The 15,971-nt window shown below is 42.8% G+C and overlaps 1 protein-coding gene across 1 annotated transcript in view; it reads left to right on the top strand.

Annotated features, from left to right (window-relative positions):
- Positions 1–15,971, top strand: part of MOB4 (MOB family member 4, phocein) — a 281,748-nt gene that overhangs the window by 37,063 nt on the left and 228,714 nt on the right. Inside the window, exon 2 of the mRNA XM_056533393.1 lies at positions 11,522–11,584. Coding sequence (XP_056389368.1) covers positions 11,522–11,584 — 63 coding nt within the window. The remainder of the gene's footprint in view (positions 1–11,521; positions 11,585–15,971) is intronic.

Genomic DNA, 15,971 nt, shown 5'->3' with positions numbered 1-15,971 from the left:
CAGTTTTTAAACATATTGCCAATTTGTTAGACGTGATATTGAACAATTTAAAACTACTCAGACAGATTTTTCTAATACTAACTTAACAAATGCTGAAATACATGCCCTCAATGAACTAGTCCATAACCACAATCTGGTGATGAAGCCTGCTAACAAAGGCGGAGCCATTGTGGTTATGGACCGAAGCAAGTACATTGAGGAAGCTAATCGCAAATTAAATGATATCAATACATATTAAATTCTAACTTGTGATCCAACTAAACGTATTTCTGCCGGTGTCAAGATTATGCTGGACCGTGCTTTGGAACAATGCTTGATTGACAAAACATTATATGACTTTTTATACATTGAACATCCTGTCATACCTATGCTATATCTTTTACCAAAGATACACAAATCTTTGGAGAACCCCCCCGGACGACCTATTGTGTCCGGGCGGGGTTCTATTACTAGTAACCTTTCAATCTTTGCAGATCAGGTTCTGCGACCATATGCTATGTCCGCAAAATCTTATCTGCGGGATACTTCTGATTTCCTTAAAAAAAATTGCAGATATACATGTCCCTGAGGGGGCTTTTGTGGCAACTTTGGACGTGGTCAGCCTGTACACCTCCATCCCACACGATGGGGGTGTGCAGGCTGTCAGGTCCATGATAGCATCAGATCATTCACCAGCACAAGTTGAGTTTATTATTGAGTTACTGTACACCATCCTATGTAACAACTATTTTATGTTTAATGACACCTTTTACCTCCAGACCACCGGCACCGCCATGGGCACGAACGTGGCACCTACGTATGCCAACGTGTACATGGCGGTGCTGGAGGAGGACCTAGTTTGTGTGTCCCACCACTCCGACAATTTGTTGGGGTGGTGGAGGTACATAGACGATGTCTTCTTGGTCTGGAGGGGCACTGAGGATTCTTTGCTTTCTTTTCATCACTTTTTGAATTCCATCAATGAGCACATTAAATTTACTTTAACACACTCACGCAATTCTGTAAATTTTTTGGATACACTTGTATCTATTCAAGATCACAAGCTCATTACGAATTTATACGTTAAACCTACTGATACTAACTCTACATTACATTATAAAAGTAATCATCCTCGCCCCATGGTGCGCGCATTGCCAACAAGCCAAATGCTGCGGGCGCGACGCATCATTGAGCGAGAGGATGAAACAGAAGCAGCATTAGACCAAATGACAAAAAATTTCTTACAACGTGGCTACCCCCCACGACTATTGAGAGAGAGTAAGAAAAAAAGTGATGGACATGAATAGACAGGACCTTATCCATAGATCCAGGAATCAGACACCTAATTCCAGAGTTGCATGTGTGCCCACATTTGGATCACACTCCAGCCAGATTAATAAAACTATTAACTGTCATTGGAAAATTCTACAAGAAAGTTTCCCAAACATCCCTGAGTTTGCCGGTCCTCCTCTGATGTCCTACAGGAGGTCGAGCAACCTCAGGGATAGACTTGTGAAGACAGACTTATCGAGACAAATCTCTACACAACGATACTTAACAGTACAGAATAAAGGATCTTATCCTTGTTGCCAATGCATTAATTGTCCACAGATGTTGAAGGGACCTCAATTTGTACACCCGTACAACGGCAAGGTCTATCAATTAAAACATTATCTAACATGTACCTCTTCATTTGTTATTTATATTTTGGTGTGCCCATGTGGTCTCATCTATGTTGGTGAGAGCACATGGGACTTCAAAACTCGCATCAATCACCATCGTTAGTTACACTGTTCGCAAAAAATGACTAGACTTACCGGTGTCAAAACACTGTACAGAAAAAGGCCACTCGGAATGGGATCTTAAGTTTGCTCTTGTGGACCATATCCCCCCATTAAAGAGGGGGGGCGACCGCATCAACAAACTGAGAAAATTGGAACTCAAATGGATTTTTGAGACACAGGCACTTCGGCCTAAAGGACTTAATGTAGACTTTAGCATTACACCTCAAATTTATAATGCATAATTATGATGATAGAATAAATTGATGTAACCCTATAGTAGGAAAGGTGACCTTTATGTATGTAACAATTATATTTATTATGACAATTTTATTTCTTATTTTTTGTATTATATTTTTTGTCTTACAGATATACGCGGGAATAGGGTGGTCATCAATGTCCCTGCTTGTCAGTTGCCGCTTTTCTATTACACTGAGCAATTTGTACAATGATTTGATTGGTGATTAATTCTGCCATGGTGAAGTAATAAATGAGGCCCATTTCATTTAATCTACATATTTTCTTTCATCTTTTCACACATCCACACACTTACCATGTTCACTATTTTAGTATTTTTATTTTTTCACTTAGTCTGCTTACTTTTAGGCTTTACCTCACTCTATATATTTTTTATTCACTCTTCATTTTTTTCACTTATTTTATCCATTTTTATTTTACGTCTCTTAAATTTTATTTTTATTACTTTTTATCTATCCTTTTTATCTAAATTTTTTGATTACCGTATATACTCGAGTATAAGCCGACCCGAGTATAAGCCGAGACCCCTAATTTCAACCCAAAATCCCAGGAAAAGTTATTGACTCGAGTATAAGCCTAGGGTGGGAAATACCTCATCCCCCCCCTGTCATCATCCAGACCCGTCATTAACATCCTCATCATCATCCCCTTGTCATCATCCCACACATCCCCCCTTCATCATCCCCTTATCATCCCACACATCCCCCCTTCATCATCCCCTTATCATCCCACTCATCATCCCCTTATCATCCCACACATCCCCCCTTCATCATCCCCTTATCATCCCACACATCCCCCCTTCATCATCCCCTTATCATCCCGCACATCCCCCCTTCATCATCCCCTTATCATCCCACACATCCCCCCTTCATCATCCCCTTATCATCCCACACCCCCCCCCCCCCTTCATCATCCCCACACCCCCCCCCTTCATCATCCTCTTCTCATCATTCGCCCTCAGTGGTCTTCAACCTGCGGACCTCCAGAGGTTTCAAAACTACAACTCCCAGCAAGCCCGGGCAGCCATCGGCTGTCCGGGCTTGCTGGGAGTTGCAGTTTTGAAACCTCCGGAGGTCCGCAGGTTGAAGACCACTGCGGCCTTCAACATCATCCAGCCCCCCTCTCACCCCCTTTAGTTCTGAGTACTCACCTCCGCTCGGCGCTGGTCCGGTCCTGCAGGGCTGTCCGGAGAGGAGGTGGTCCGGTGGGGAGGTGGTCCGGGCTGCTATCTTCACCGGGGGCGCCTCTTCTCCGCGCTTCCGGCCCGGAATAGAGCCGTTGCCTTGACAATGACGCAGAATTACGTTGGCAATGAACGCACCTCTGCGTCGTTGTCAAGGCAACGTGACTATTCTGAGGCCGGGCCCGAAGCGCTTAGAAGAGGCCTCCCCGGTGAAGATAGCAGCCCGGAACCAGTATCCCACCGGACCACCTCCTCACCGGACAGCCCTGCAGGACCGGACCAGCGCCGAGCGGAGGTGAGTACTCAGAACTAAAGGGGGTGAGAGGGGGCTGGATGATGTTGAAGGCCGCAGTGGTCTTCAACCTGCGGACCTCCGGAGGTTTCAAAACTACAACTCCCAGCAAGCCCGGACAGCCGATGGCTGCCCGGGCTTGCTGGGAGTTGTAGCTTTGAAACCTCTGGAGGTCCGCAGGTTGAAGACCACTGCGGGTGGGGGAGTTCACTCGAGTATAAGCCGAGGGGGGTGTTTTCAGCACGAAAAATCGTGCTGAAAAACTCGGCCTATACTCGAGTATATACGGTATATATTCATTTGTTACTTTTATTATTATTATTTATTATCCTTTTGCTTGCGCATGGAACAAATCCATATGTATGGAGTACTCTCATATTTATTATAGATAACAGTAATCATTAAACATTCCCGTGCTCAGTGTGTGAGAAAACAAATGCGGGGCTGCCCTTGGTGGATTCCCACCTCTATAGGCCTGTTACTGGGGACCTAAATTTTACGGTTGACGCCGTTGGGTACCCCAGAGTGACTCCCCCATAATATTGGGGTGAGCACGGGCAACTGAGGTGTTGGGCCTTAATAGCCCGATGTGCGTGTTAATCATGTATGGAGCCGGGCTAGATTACAGTCTAAAATTAAAATCATTTTTATTTAAAACTATCTTTATTTATATTTATTTATACTTTTTTTTTATTCTATTGTATACTCTTTACTTATTACTTTATTATCATTCATTATTTTTCCTTATTCCCTTACAATCACTATCTGTTCATATTTATTTAAATATTTATTTTTTATATACACATCTTTCTACTCATATTTTATTTTACATTTTTATTTATTTATTTTTTATATTTATTTTTCTATACCTTTTTTATTTTCCCCATATTATATTTTTATTATTTAATTCTTTTTTTTATTTTTCCATTTCTTTATTCATTATCTCTATATTTATTCATCCTCCATTTATTTTTGACTCGCACCTCCTTTTTTTTATATATATTTTTTATATATATCCTTTCTCCCGATGATATATCCAGGATATTGATGCCTATACACCTGACCTTTTATTTTACTCACTATATACACACATAATAATTTTTTTTGTTTTTTGCCCCGATTTCGATATATTTCAGTTAGATTGATCAGATTCCCCTTTTCCCTTAACCACCATGGCAGTACAATGTTCATTTTCTTTAGTACGCATGCACGGACGGAGGAGCGGTCACGTGACACCCTGGTCAGCTGACACGGTGGAGCCGTGCGGCCGCTCATGGCGTCCTGCGATTACCAGCATACATTGCAGCTCCGCTGTTACCCACAGCAACGGCGGTTCGCATGGAGACGAGTCGGGAACATGTGACCACTCAGCCCTCGCTTCTCATCTATAATTATTAGGTACACATGTAATCTTGTTAGACTATTTATGATGCTATACTGTTTATAACTTCTCTTTGCAGTCCTTGCATATGCAGGGGTGTGGAAATTTTATAAAAAACTACTTGTCCACGGGACTAAAATGGAGCAAAATCTACTTGTCCCTCATGACGATCCACTTGTCCGGGCCAATTTTCGCTTTTACGCTCTCGTTTTTTCCTCCTCGCCCTATAATAGCCATAACTACCTACTATAATGATACCTTTTAATTTTTCAATAACATGTTCTCCGAACCAAAAAAATATATAAATATATATTAACCCCTTGGGGACGGAGCCCATTATGACCCTAAGGACGGGAGCATTTTTTGCAAATCTGACCACTGTCACTTTAAGCATTAATAACTCTGGAATGCTTTTAGTTATAAATTTGATTCCGAGATTGTTTTTTCGTGACATATTCTACTTTATGTTAGTGGTAAATTTTTGGCGATACTTGCATCCTTTCTAGGTGAAAAATTTGAAAATTTCATGAAAAATTTGAAAATTTTGCATTTTTCTAACTTTGAAGCTCTCTACTTATAAGGAATATGGATATTCCAAATAAATTATGTATCGATTCACATATACAATATATCTACTTTATGTTTGCATCATAAAATTGACGAGTTTTTACTTTTGGAAGACATCAGGGGGCTTCAAAGTTCAGCAGCAATTTTCCAATTTTTCGCAAAATTTTCTAAATCTGAATTTTTCAGGGACCAGTTCAGGTTTGAAGTGGATTTGAAGGGTCTTCTGGTTAGAAATACCCGATAAATGACCCCATTATAAAAACTGCACCCCTCAAAGTATTCAAAATGACAATCAGTAAGTGTGTTAACCCTTTAGGTGTTTCACAGGAATAGCAGCAAAGTGAAGGAGAAAATTCAAAATCTTCATTTTTTACACTGGCATGTTCTTGTAGACCCAGTTTTTGAATTTTTACAAGGGGTAAAAGGAAAAAAATCCTCTCAAAATTTGTAACCCAATTTCTCTCGAGTAAGAAAATACCTCATATGTGTATGTCAAGTGTTCGGCGGGCGCAGTAGAGGGCTCAGAAGGGAAGGAGCGACAATGGGATTTATGAGAGTGAGTTTTTCTGAAATGGTTTTTGGGGGGCATGTCCCATTTAGGAAGCCCCCATGGTGCCAGAACAGCAAAAAAAAAAACATCGCACACTATTATGGAAACGACACCCCTCAAGGAACGTAACAAGGGGTACGGTGAGCCTTAACACCCCACAGGTGTTTGACAACTTTTTGTTAAAGTCGGATGTGTAAATGAAAAAAAAATATTTTTCCACTAAAATGCTGGTTTTTCCCCAAATTTTACTTTTTTACAAAGGGTAATAGGAGAAAATGCCCCCCAAAACTTGTAACCCCATTTCTTCTGAGTATGGAAATACCCCATATGTGGACGTCAAGTGCACTGCGAGCGAACTACAATGCTCAGAAGAGGAGGAGCACCATTGAGCTTTTAGAGAGATAATTTGTTTGGAATGGAAGTCGGGGGCCATGTGCATTTACAAAGCCCCCCGTGGTGCCAGAACAGTGAACCCCCCCACATGTGACCCCATTTTGAAACTACACCCCTCACGGAATGTAATAAGGGGTGCAGTGAGCATTTACACCCCACTGGCGTTTGACAGATCTTTGGAACAGTGGGCTGTGCAAACAAAAAAATTAAATTTTTCATTTTCACAGACCACTGTTCCAAAAATCTGTCAGACCCCTGTGGGGTGTAAATGCTCACTGTACCCCTTATTACATTCCGTGAGGGGTGTAGTTTCCAAAATGGGGTCACATGTGGGTATTTATTATTTTGCATTTATGTCAGAACCGCTGTAAAATCGGCCACCCCTGTGCAAATCACCAATTTCGGCCTCAAATGTATATAGTGCGCTCTCACTCCTGAGCCTTGTTATGCGCCCGCAGAGCATTTTACGCCTACATATGGAGTATTTCCGTACTCAGCAGAAATTGCGTTACAAATTTTGGGGGTCTTTTTTTCCTTTTACCTCTTGTGAAAATAAAAAGTAAAGGGCAACACCAGCATGTTAGTGTAAAAAATTATTTTTTTTACACTAACAGGCTGGTGTAGACCCCAACTTTTCCTTTTCATAAGGGGTAAAAGGAGAAAAAGCCCCCCAAAATTTGTAGTGCAATTTCTCCCGAGTACGGAAATACCCCATATGTGGCCCTAAACTGTTTCCTTGAAATACGACAGGGCTCCAAAGTGAGAGAGCACATGCGCATTTGAGGACTAAATTAGGGATTGCACAGGGGTGGACATAGGGGTATTCTACGCCAGTGATTCCCAAACAGGGTGCCTCCAGCTGTTGCTAAACTCCCAGCATGCCTGGACAATCAGTGGCTGTCCGGAAATGCTGGGAGTTGTTGTTTTGCAACAGCTGGAGGCTCCGTTTTGGAAACACTGCTGTACAATACGTTTTTTATTTTTATTGGGGGGGGACAGTGTAAGGGGGTGTATATGTAGTGTTTTACTCTTTATTAGGTGGTAGTGTAGTGTAGTGTTTTTAGGGTACATTCACACTGGCGGGTTACGGTGACCCGCTAGGAATTTGCGCTGCGGCGAAAAATTTGCCGCAGATCATACTTGAAGCAGGAAACTTGCTGTAAACCCGCCCGTGTGAATGTACCCTGTACGTTCACATGGGGGGGGGGGGTCAAACCTCCAGCTGTTTCAAAACTACAACTCCCAGCATGCACGGTCTGTCAGTACATGCTGGGAGTTGTAGTTTTGAAACAGCTGGAGGCACACTGGTTGGAAAACCTTCAGTTAGGTTCTGTTACCTAACTCAGTATTTTCCAACCAGTGAGCCTCCAGCTGTTGCAAAACTACAACTCCCAGCATGCATGGTCTGTCAGTACATGCTGGGAGTTGTAGTTTTGCAACAGCTGGAGGCACACTGGTTGGAAAACCTTCAGTTAGGTTCTGTTACCTAACTCAGTATTTTCCAACCAGTGAGCCTCCAGCTGTTGCAAAACTACAACTCCCAGCATGCACGGTCTGTCAGTACATGCTGGGAGTTGTAGTTTTGCCACAGCTGGAGGCACACTGGTTGGAAAACCTTCAGTTAGGTTCTGTTACCTAACTCAGTATTTTCCAACCAGTGTGCCTCCAGCTGTTGCAAAACTACAATTCCCAGCATGTCTGATCACAGAAGGGCATGCTGGGAGATGTAGTTATGCAACAGCTGGAGGTACGCAACTACAACTCCCAGCATGCCGAGACAGCTGTTTGCTGTGTGGCCATGCTGGAATTTGTAGTTTTGCAACATCTGGAGTGCTACAATTTAGAGACCACTGAACAGTGATCTCCAATCTGTGGACCTCCAGATGTTGCAAAACTACAACTCCCAGCATGCCCAGACAGTAAACAGCTGTGTGGGCATGCTGGGAGTTGTAGTTTTGCAACATCTGGAGGGCTACAGTCTAGAGACCACTATAGTGGTCTCAGACTGTAGCCCTCTAGATGTTGCTATGCAACTACTCACCGGCTTCCGCCGCATCCGGGAGCCGTCCTCTTCTGCCGCACGCCGCCGCAGATCTCCGTCGCCGCCGCCGATCCCCGTCGCTCCGCTGCCTCCGGAGGGGTAAGTGGACTCCGGCGCCGCTCCTCTTCATTTTCCCCGTTCTGCCCCGCCTATTGTGGGAGGGCAGGACGGGGAAAACGAAAGTAAACCCCTCCGCCCCTGATCTGCTATTGGTGGTCGCATCTAGACCACCAATAGCAGAGATAGGAGGGGTGGCACCCATGCCACCTCACTCCTATCGCTTTAGGGGGATCGTGGGTGTCTTAGACACCCGCGATCCCCCTTCTATTCCGGGTCACCGGGTCACCATAGACCCGTAATGACCCGGAATCGGAGCAAATCGCAAGTGTGAATTCACTTGCGATTTGCGCCGATCGCCGACATGGGGGGGTCTAATGACCCCCCTGGGCATTTGCACGGGGTGCCTGCTGATAGATATCAGCAGTCACCCCGGTCCGGTCCCCGCCCGGCGCACGGCGGGGGCCGAAATTCCCACGGGCGTATGGATACGCCCTTCGTCCTTAAGTACCAGGACGCAAGGGCGTATGCATACGCCCTTCGTCCCCAACAGGTTAAGGGAAGTGAAATTGAAATAGTAAAAGATAATTTAGCAGATTTGGTGGTTTTTCTTTTCTGCGCCATTTACCTTGTGGTTAAGATAACATGTTAGTTTTATACTTTAGGCGCCTGATTACAGCGATACCAGATTTGTATCGTTTACGTCATGTTTTACTAATTCTGGACTTTTTCTAATTTTTTTTAATTGCCATTTTTTAACCCCTGCAGCTTTATTTTTTTCCGCATACCAGGCTGTATGAGGGCTCATTTTTTTGCGCCATAATCTGTTTTTTGTATCGGTGCCATTTTGGTATTGATCTGACTTTTTAATCGCTTTTTAACTTTTTTTTTCTGGGATATTATAAAAATTTCAAATCTGTGGTTTGGTATTTTTTTTTACATTTACCGTACGGGATACATAATGTTATATTTTAATAGGTTGTACAATTACGCACGAAGCGATACCAAATATGTTTATTTTTATTATGTTAGCATGTTTATATAGGAAAAGGGGGTGATTTGAACTTTTAACATGGAAGGGGTTAATGCAGCGGTCTTCAAACTGTGGCCCTCCAGATGTTGCAAAACTACAACTACCAGCATGCCCGGACAGCCAACGGCTGTCCTGGCATGCTGGGCATTGTAGTTTTGTAACATCTGGAGGGGCACAGTTTGAAGACCACTGGGTTAATGTGTGTCTTTCAAACTTTTATTAAAACTTTTATTTATTATTATTATTTTATTTTTTTTTACACTTTATTAGACTTATGAGGAATCATTAGATTCCTCAGACAGATGAATAGAGTTCTATTGAACTCTATTAATCTGTGTGCTCTGTGATCCATTGATAGAGTCTGGTCCAGCCAGGATCTATCAATGACAGAGCTGGGACAGCTGGAAGCAGATGTAAGTCCTCCAGCTACCTCCATAATGGATCACCCCCTGCGATCACGCTGCAGGGGGGCGATCTACCCCACTAGCCCACCAGGGAGCATTCACATCTCCCTTTAGACACCGCTGTCAGCTTAGACAGCGGCGATCTAAAGGGTTAATAGCCAGCCGCGGCGATCGCCGCATGCTGGCTATTAGCGGCGGCCCCCGGCTACTGAGAACAGCCGAGGGCTGCAGAGTATGGAGCGGGCAGGAATCCAGAGCCCGCTCCATACTCCCCTGTGAGCGCCGCATACAGTCTCCCCGTGCAGACGTGCGGGGAGCGAAGGCAAAGGACGCAGATCTGCACGGGGAGAAATAAACCACGCCCCTCCCGCACATCTGCAGAGCAGGGGAGAGAAGACAAATGCACAGCTTATCATCTCCCCTGCTCTGCTTCCGAGGACACAGGCTGCAGAGTATGGAGCGGGCAGGAGTTAGGATCCCGCTCCATACAGACTGCAGATCCGCCGCACTTGTCAGGTCCGGCCCTGCTTGCCCGAAGCCGGGCTAAGGGCTGGACAAATTCACCTGCCCGGCGCCCAAAACTGCTAGTCCGGGGCGTCGGGCGATAGAAATTCCACATCCCTGATATGTATATTGATTTTAACTCACTATAGAGCACTTGTGCAATATGTATATTATAGCGGTTTTAATTACCCTATATCGTAAACGTATTTTTTACACTGTATTCACATTAATTGACTTGATTGATTTGTTTGTTCATTTGCATATAAATATTTTGTATGGTCACCATTTTGTTGCTTGACAAAGGCTGCATTGGCAGCAGAAACGTTGCTAACTTGTATTATCATGGAATAAACCACTGTTTACACTTTTGAACCTCCCGTGTGCTGCGGCATCCTTCCTATATATATATATATATATATATATATATATATATATATATATATATATATATATATATATATATATATAATATACACAATTTAAATTGTGTGTGTGTATATATGTATGTGTGTGTATATAGCAGGTATGGTACGATATGGATGTACAGTAATGTGAGGTAAAATTAATAGAAAGAACTTGCTTTTATAAAAGCAGTTAGGTAGTTTGGCCACTAGATGGTAGCGCAGGATAAGCAATGAAGGAAGTAGAAGATTTTAATAATTAACAATGAGGTTAATTAGTAACAATTCACCAGATCACGGAGTGACAGGGAGGCTGTGTAGCGTCGTCGGCAGACCTGATCATTGAAGTCAGTGGGGTCTGAGGCGGACTTTCTGCAGCGGATGTTCCGCTTCTGAAAATCAGCTGCGGACAGCCGGCGGAGAGCCTGCCCCTTTTAAACTCACAGCAGGATACCCGCTGCGAGATGGAAACAAAATACGCTCGTGTGTACAAGCCCTTTTAAAATGATTTTTATATATAAACGGTTGACTTGAGTTAAAACTTTGCATACATATGCAAAAATAATGTTAAAGGTGTCCATGCCTTTTAAAGATTTGTTAGAACAGTAGGGGCAGACATTTGTTTTAACTTCCTAAATATTAAGGGGCAAAAGGAATTATGTGTAATATGTCTCTATTATTATCTGTTTGTCTCTAGGATTTCTACAACTGGCCTGATGAATCTTTTGAGGAAATGGATAGCACTCTTGCAGTTCAACAGGTAAAGCATTATGGTAAATTTAGGAAATGAAATTTTTATGGTTGCTGATAATTTTTTTTCCTTCTCAGGTGGAATGTACTTCTATGCTTCGCTACTTTCAGGTTGTGTTTCCACTTGGCACTTTTTTGGAAGACTGCCACTGCAGTTTTTGAGCCAAAGCCAGAAGTTTATCCTTGACAAAGTATATGTCATCCCTTTTTATATTTTCCTTTCGAAAAACACTTCTTGCTTTGGCTCATAAACTGCAGTGGCTTTTTTTTTTAAACTGCCAAGTGGAAATCCATTGTGGGATGTTCCAAAATAACACCTGACTGGCATCAAATCTAAAGAGTCAAGAAGTAAATGCACCTAGAAGTGTTGCTTGCAGCTAGATTTTAGTTTCATTGTTTTGCTGTTTGAGGAATATAAACACTAAAGTTAAAAACATGACAATAACCCCCAATGTTGTCCTATTAACAATATCTGCTTTATAACTATAACAATGGCATGTGAGGCTTGCATATGGACAACATTAAACTACTACTTGCAACTCCCACAAACACTACAACCTTTAAAAATATGGAGTCACTTAAGTGCACATTCACCATCAATAGACATACAGCACCATTTGTTTATTCCAGCATCTGTGCGTATCATTACTCTAACTTGGTCATGTGATCACCAGTCTGTGCTTTATGTGAGTTACAGGATGTCTGACCTGGTTTCTAATTTCATGTGAACTACAAGAGGTCATCACCTACCAGATCGCCCCCAGCTATCTCCCAGACCCCTCCCAGCTCCATTTGCTAGGTCTTTGGGATCAGGACATATTGTGGCTATACATTTTACCTGAGGGGGTTTCCCACATTGTGTTTCTTTCTTTTTCGTTTTGTTTTGTTTTTGCTGTGATTTTGCAAAATGGGTCCATTGTTCTTGCATTATGGGAGCTTTGTAGACACACATGGCCTTCAATTCCGGACACATTTTCTCTTCAAAAGCCCAATGGCACTCCTTCTCGTCTGAGCCCTGTAGTTCGCCCGCAGAGCACTTTACATCCACACATGGAGTATATTCTTACTTGGGGAAAAATCCCCCCCAAAATTTGTAACCCCATTTCTTCTATTTTCCCTTGTGAAAATGAAAAATTTAGGGTAACACCAGCATTTTAGTGAAAAATGATTTTTTTTTCTTTTTTTTCATTTTCCATCCAACTTTGAAGAATTTTCATTAAACACCTGTGAGGTATTAAGGCGCCTTGTTATGTTCCGTGAGGGGTGTAGTTTCCAAAATGGGGTCACATGTGGGTATTTCTTTTTTTGCGTTTGTCAGAACCACTGTAAAATCAGCCACCCCTGTGCAAATCACCAATTTAGGCCTCAAATATACATAGTACACTCTCACTCTTGAGCCTTGTTGTACGTCCATAGAGCATTTTACGTCCACATATGGGGTATTTCCGTACTCGGAAGAAATTGCGTTACAAATTTTTTTTTTTTTTTTCTCCTTTTAACGCTTGTGAAAATAAAAAGTGTAGCCCCCAACTTTTCCTTTTCATAAGGGGTAAAAGGAGAAAAAGCCCCCCAAAATATGTAAAGCAATTTCTCCCAAAAATACCCCATATGTGGCCCTAAATTGTTGCCTTGAAATACGACTCTGAAGTGAGAGAGCGCCATGCACATTTAAGGCCTAAATTAAGAATTTGCAATAGGGGCGGACCTGGATACAAGGATGGTGCTTGTCTCAACCAAATCCCTACGGCAGTGTTTCCGAAAATGGGTGCCTCCAGCTTTTGCAAAACTCCCAGCCTGCCAGGACAGTCAATGGCTGTTGGGCAATACTGGGAGTTGTTGTTTTGCAACAGCTGGAGGCTCGTTTAGTAAACACTGCCATATAAGTAATTTTTCATTTTTATTGGGGGGGGGGGAAGGGGGGAGGCAGTGTAAGGGGGGTGTATATGTAAGGGTTTTACTTTTTTTAAATTTTTTTTTGTAGTGTAGTGTTTTTAGGGTACATTCACACGGGCTGCGGTTCACAGTGAGTTTTCCCGCTGGACAATTTGCCGCAGCTCAAACTTGTAGAAGGAAACTCACTTTAAACCCCCGCCTATGTGAATGTACCCTGTACATTCAAATGGTTGGGGGGGCAAACCTTCAGTGCATTCTGGGAGTTTTAGTTTTGCAACAGCTGGAGGCACACGGATTGGAATCACTCAGTTAGGAAACAGACTCTAGCTCAGTGTTTCCCAACCAGTGTGCCTATAGCTGTTGCAAAACTACAACTCCCAACATGCACTGACAGCCAAAAGGCATGCTAGGAGTTGTAGTTATACAACAAAAGGGGAAGAACAGTTTGGAGACCGCTAAGTAGTGGTCTCCAAACTGTAGCCTTCCATATGTTGCTAAACTACAACTCCGAGCATGCCCAGACTGTCCTGGCATGCTGGGAGTTGTAGTTCTGTCTCCTCCACCGCTGCACTTTCCGTCCGCACTCCTCCTGCCACGCATGATGTCTCTGCTGCCGCCGCTGCTCCGTGCCGCCTCCTCTGCTCCGCCAATAAGCCAGCAATGCTACCCCCTCGCCACACTTGTTCCCCCCGCTCTGCCCAGACTTCAATCAGTGGGCAGAGCTGGAGAAATTAACTTAACCCCCCCCCCCCCCCCCCCGTCCCCAACTGCCATTGGTCGGTTAGTCCTGACCGACCAATAGCAGGGGATAGGAGGAGGTGGCACCACTGCCACCTCGCTCCTGTCCTTTAGCATGGTCAGAGCTGTCTTTGACAGCTCCGATCACTGTTTATTTTCCGGGCAATCGGGTCACCAGTGACCCGATTGGCCTGGAATCACCACACGTGGAGACCCGTATGACTCGGAATCGCTGCACATCGCAGGTGTGAATTCACCAGCGATTTGCAGCGATCGCCGATATGGGGGGGGCGGGGGTCTCAGGACCCCCCTAGACATTGCCACGGTATGTTGCCTTATGATAGATATCAGCAGTCATCCTGGTTTGATCACCGCCCGGCGAGCGGTGGTGATCAGAAATACAGAGGGCATACAGGTATGCCCTCCGTCCTGAAGTACCAGGTACGCCCTCCGTCCCAAACAAGTTCAGGACCAGGCGATTTATTTATTTTAAAAATTTTGCACCTACAGACACATATAAGGGATTTTTTGCGTCACCAGTTGTACTTTGTAATGACTTTACCTATTTTATGACAAAATCTAGGCAGAAAAAAAAAAAAAAAAAGTATTAGTGGGCTTCCATTTCTCTGCAGTGTACTTTTCGGTAAAAATTACACATTATCCTTATTCTGTAGGTCCATACGATTACAAAGATACCCAATTTATGGAGGTTTTGTTTTATATTTTACTGCTTTAAAAAAAAAAAAAATCCTAACTACATGCACCAAAATTTGTATATTTAAAATTGTCGTCTTCTGACCACTATAACTTTTTTATTGTTCTGCATATGGGGTACTGTGAGGGCTCCTTTTTTTGCGCTGTGGCCTGTAGTTTATTATTGGTACCATTTTTTGTTTTGATGGGGCTTTTTGATCGCTTTTTATCCTTTATTTTTTTTTATATTTTTTAAGGTACATGAAGTGAACAAAAATGCAATTTTGGACTTTTGGTATTTTTTTTTTTTTTTTTTTTTTTTTTTTTAACGTGTACTCCTTCGACCGAGTGGTTTAGCTAACCTTATATTTTAGTAGTTCAGACATTTATTCACGCGGCGAACATATGTATGTTTTATTTTTTATTGCATTCAAACTTTTATTAGAGTGGCTTATTCACATTTATTAACTTTTTTTTTATTTTTTTAAGCCCCCACTGGGGGCTATACTGTGCCGTCTTTTGATGGCATACACTATTCAATGCTGAGCTTTACCTACGGGAGGCTGGAGACAGCAGAGGATCACCGATCGGACAACTAGGAGGCAGGTAAAGACCCTCCTGTGGTTCTCTTAGCTGATCGGGGCCTTTTCTGTGAGGGGAGGGAGGAAGGACAGCATGGTTATATCCATGCTGTGCCTCAAAGCAGTGTAAAATCCAGCTTTCAACAGCATGAGCTGAACCCCTGTGAGATCCAGACAGCTTGTAGACACTGACAAGCAACACAAGGTGCTATTTTTTTTTTTTTTATATGCAAAATGGTTTCTCGATCAACCTAATTCTTGTGTATTTGCACCATATAGGTTTAAAAAAAAAAAAAAAAAAAAAAAGTGTTAAGTAAATAATACAAATTTAAATCACCCCTTCCTTTTTCCCCTTTTTTTTTCTTCAAATGATTAAAATGTATTTGATTCCTGCATGGTGAATGACGTAAATGTAACAAAAGAACAAACAGGGAAATTGCTGTTTGGTCACATCACATTTAAGAAAACAATTTATAAAAAGTCCTATCATAA

This window comes from Hyla sarda, chromosome 8 (assembly GCF_029499605.1).
Source record: "Hyla sarda isolate aHylSar1 chromosome 8, aHylSar1.hap1, whole genome shotgun sequence".
NCBI lineage: Eukaryota > Metazoa > Chordata > Amphibia > Anura > Hylidae > Hyla > Hyla sarda.
The sequence above is the reverse complement of the archived record's forward strand: the minus strand, read 5'-3'. Positions and strand labels throughout refer to the sequence as shown.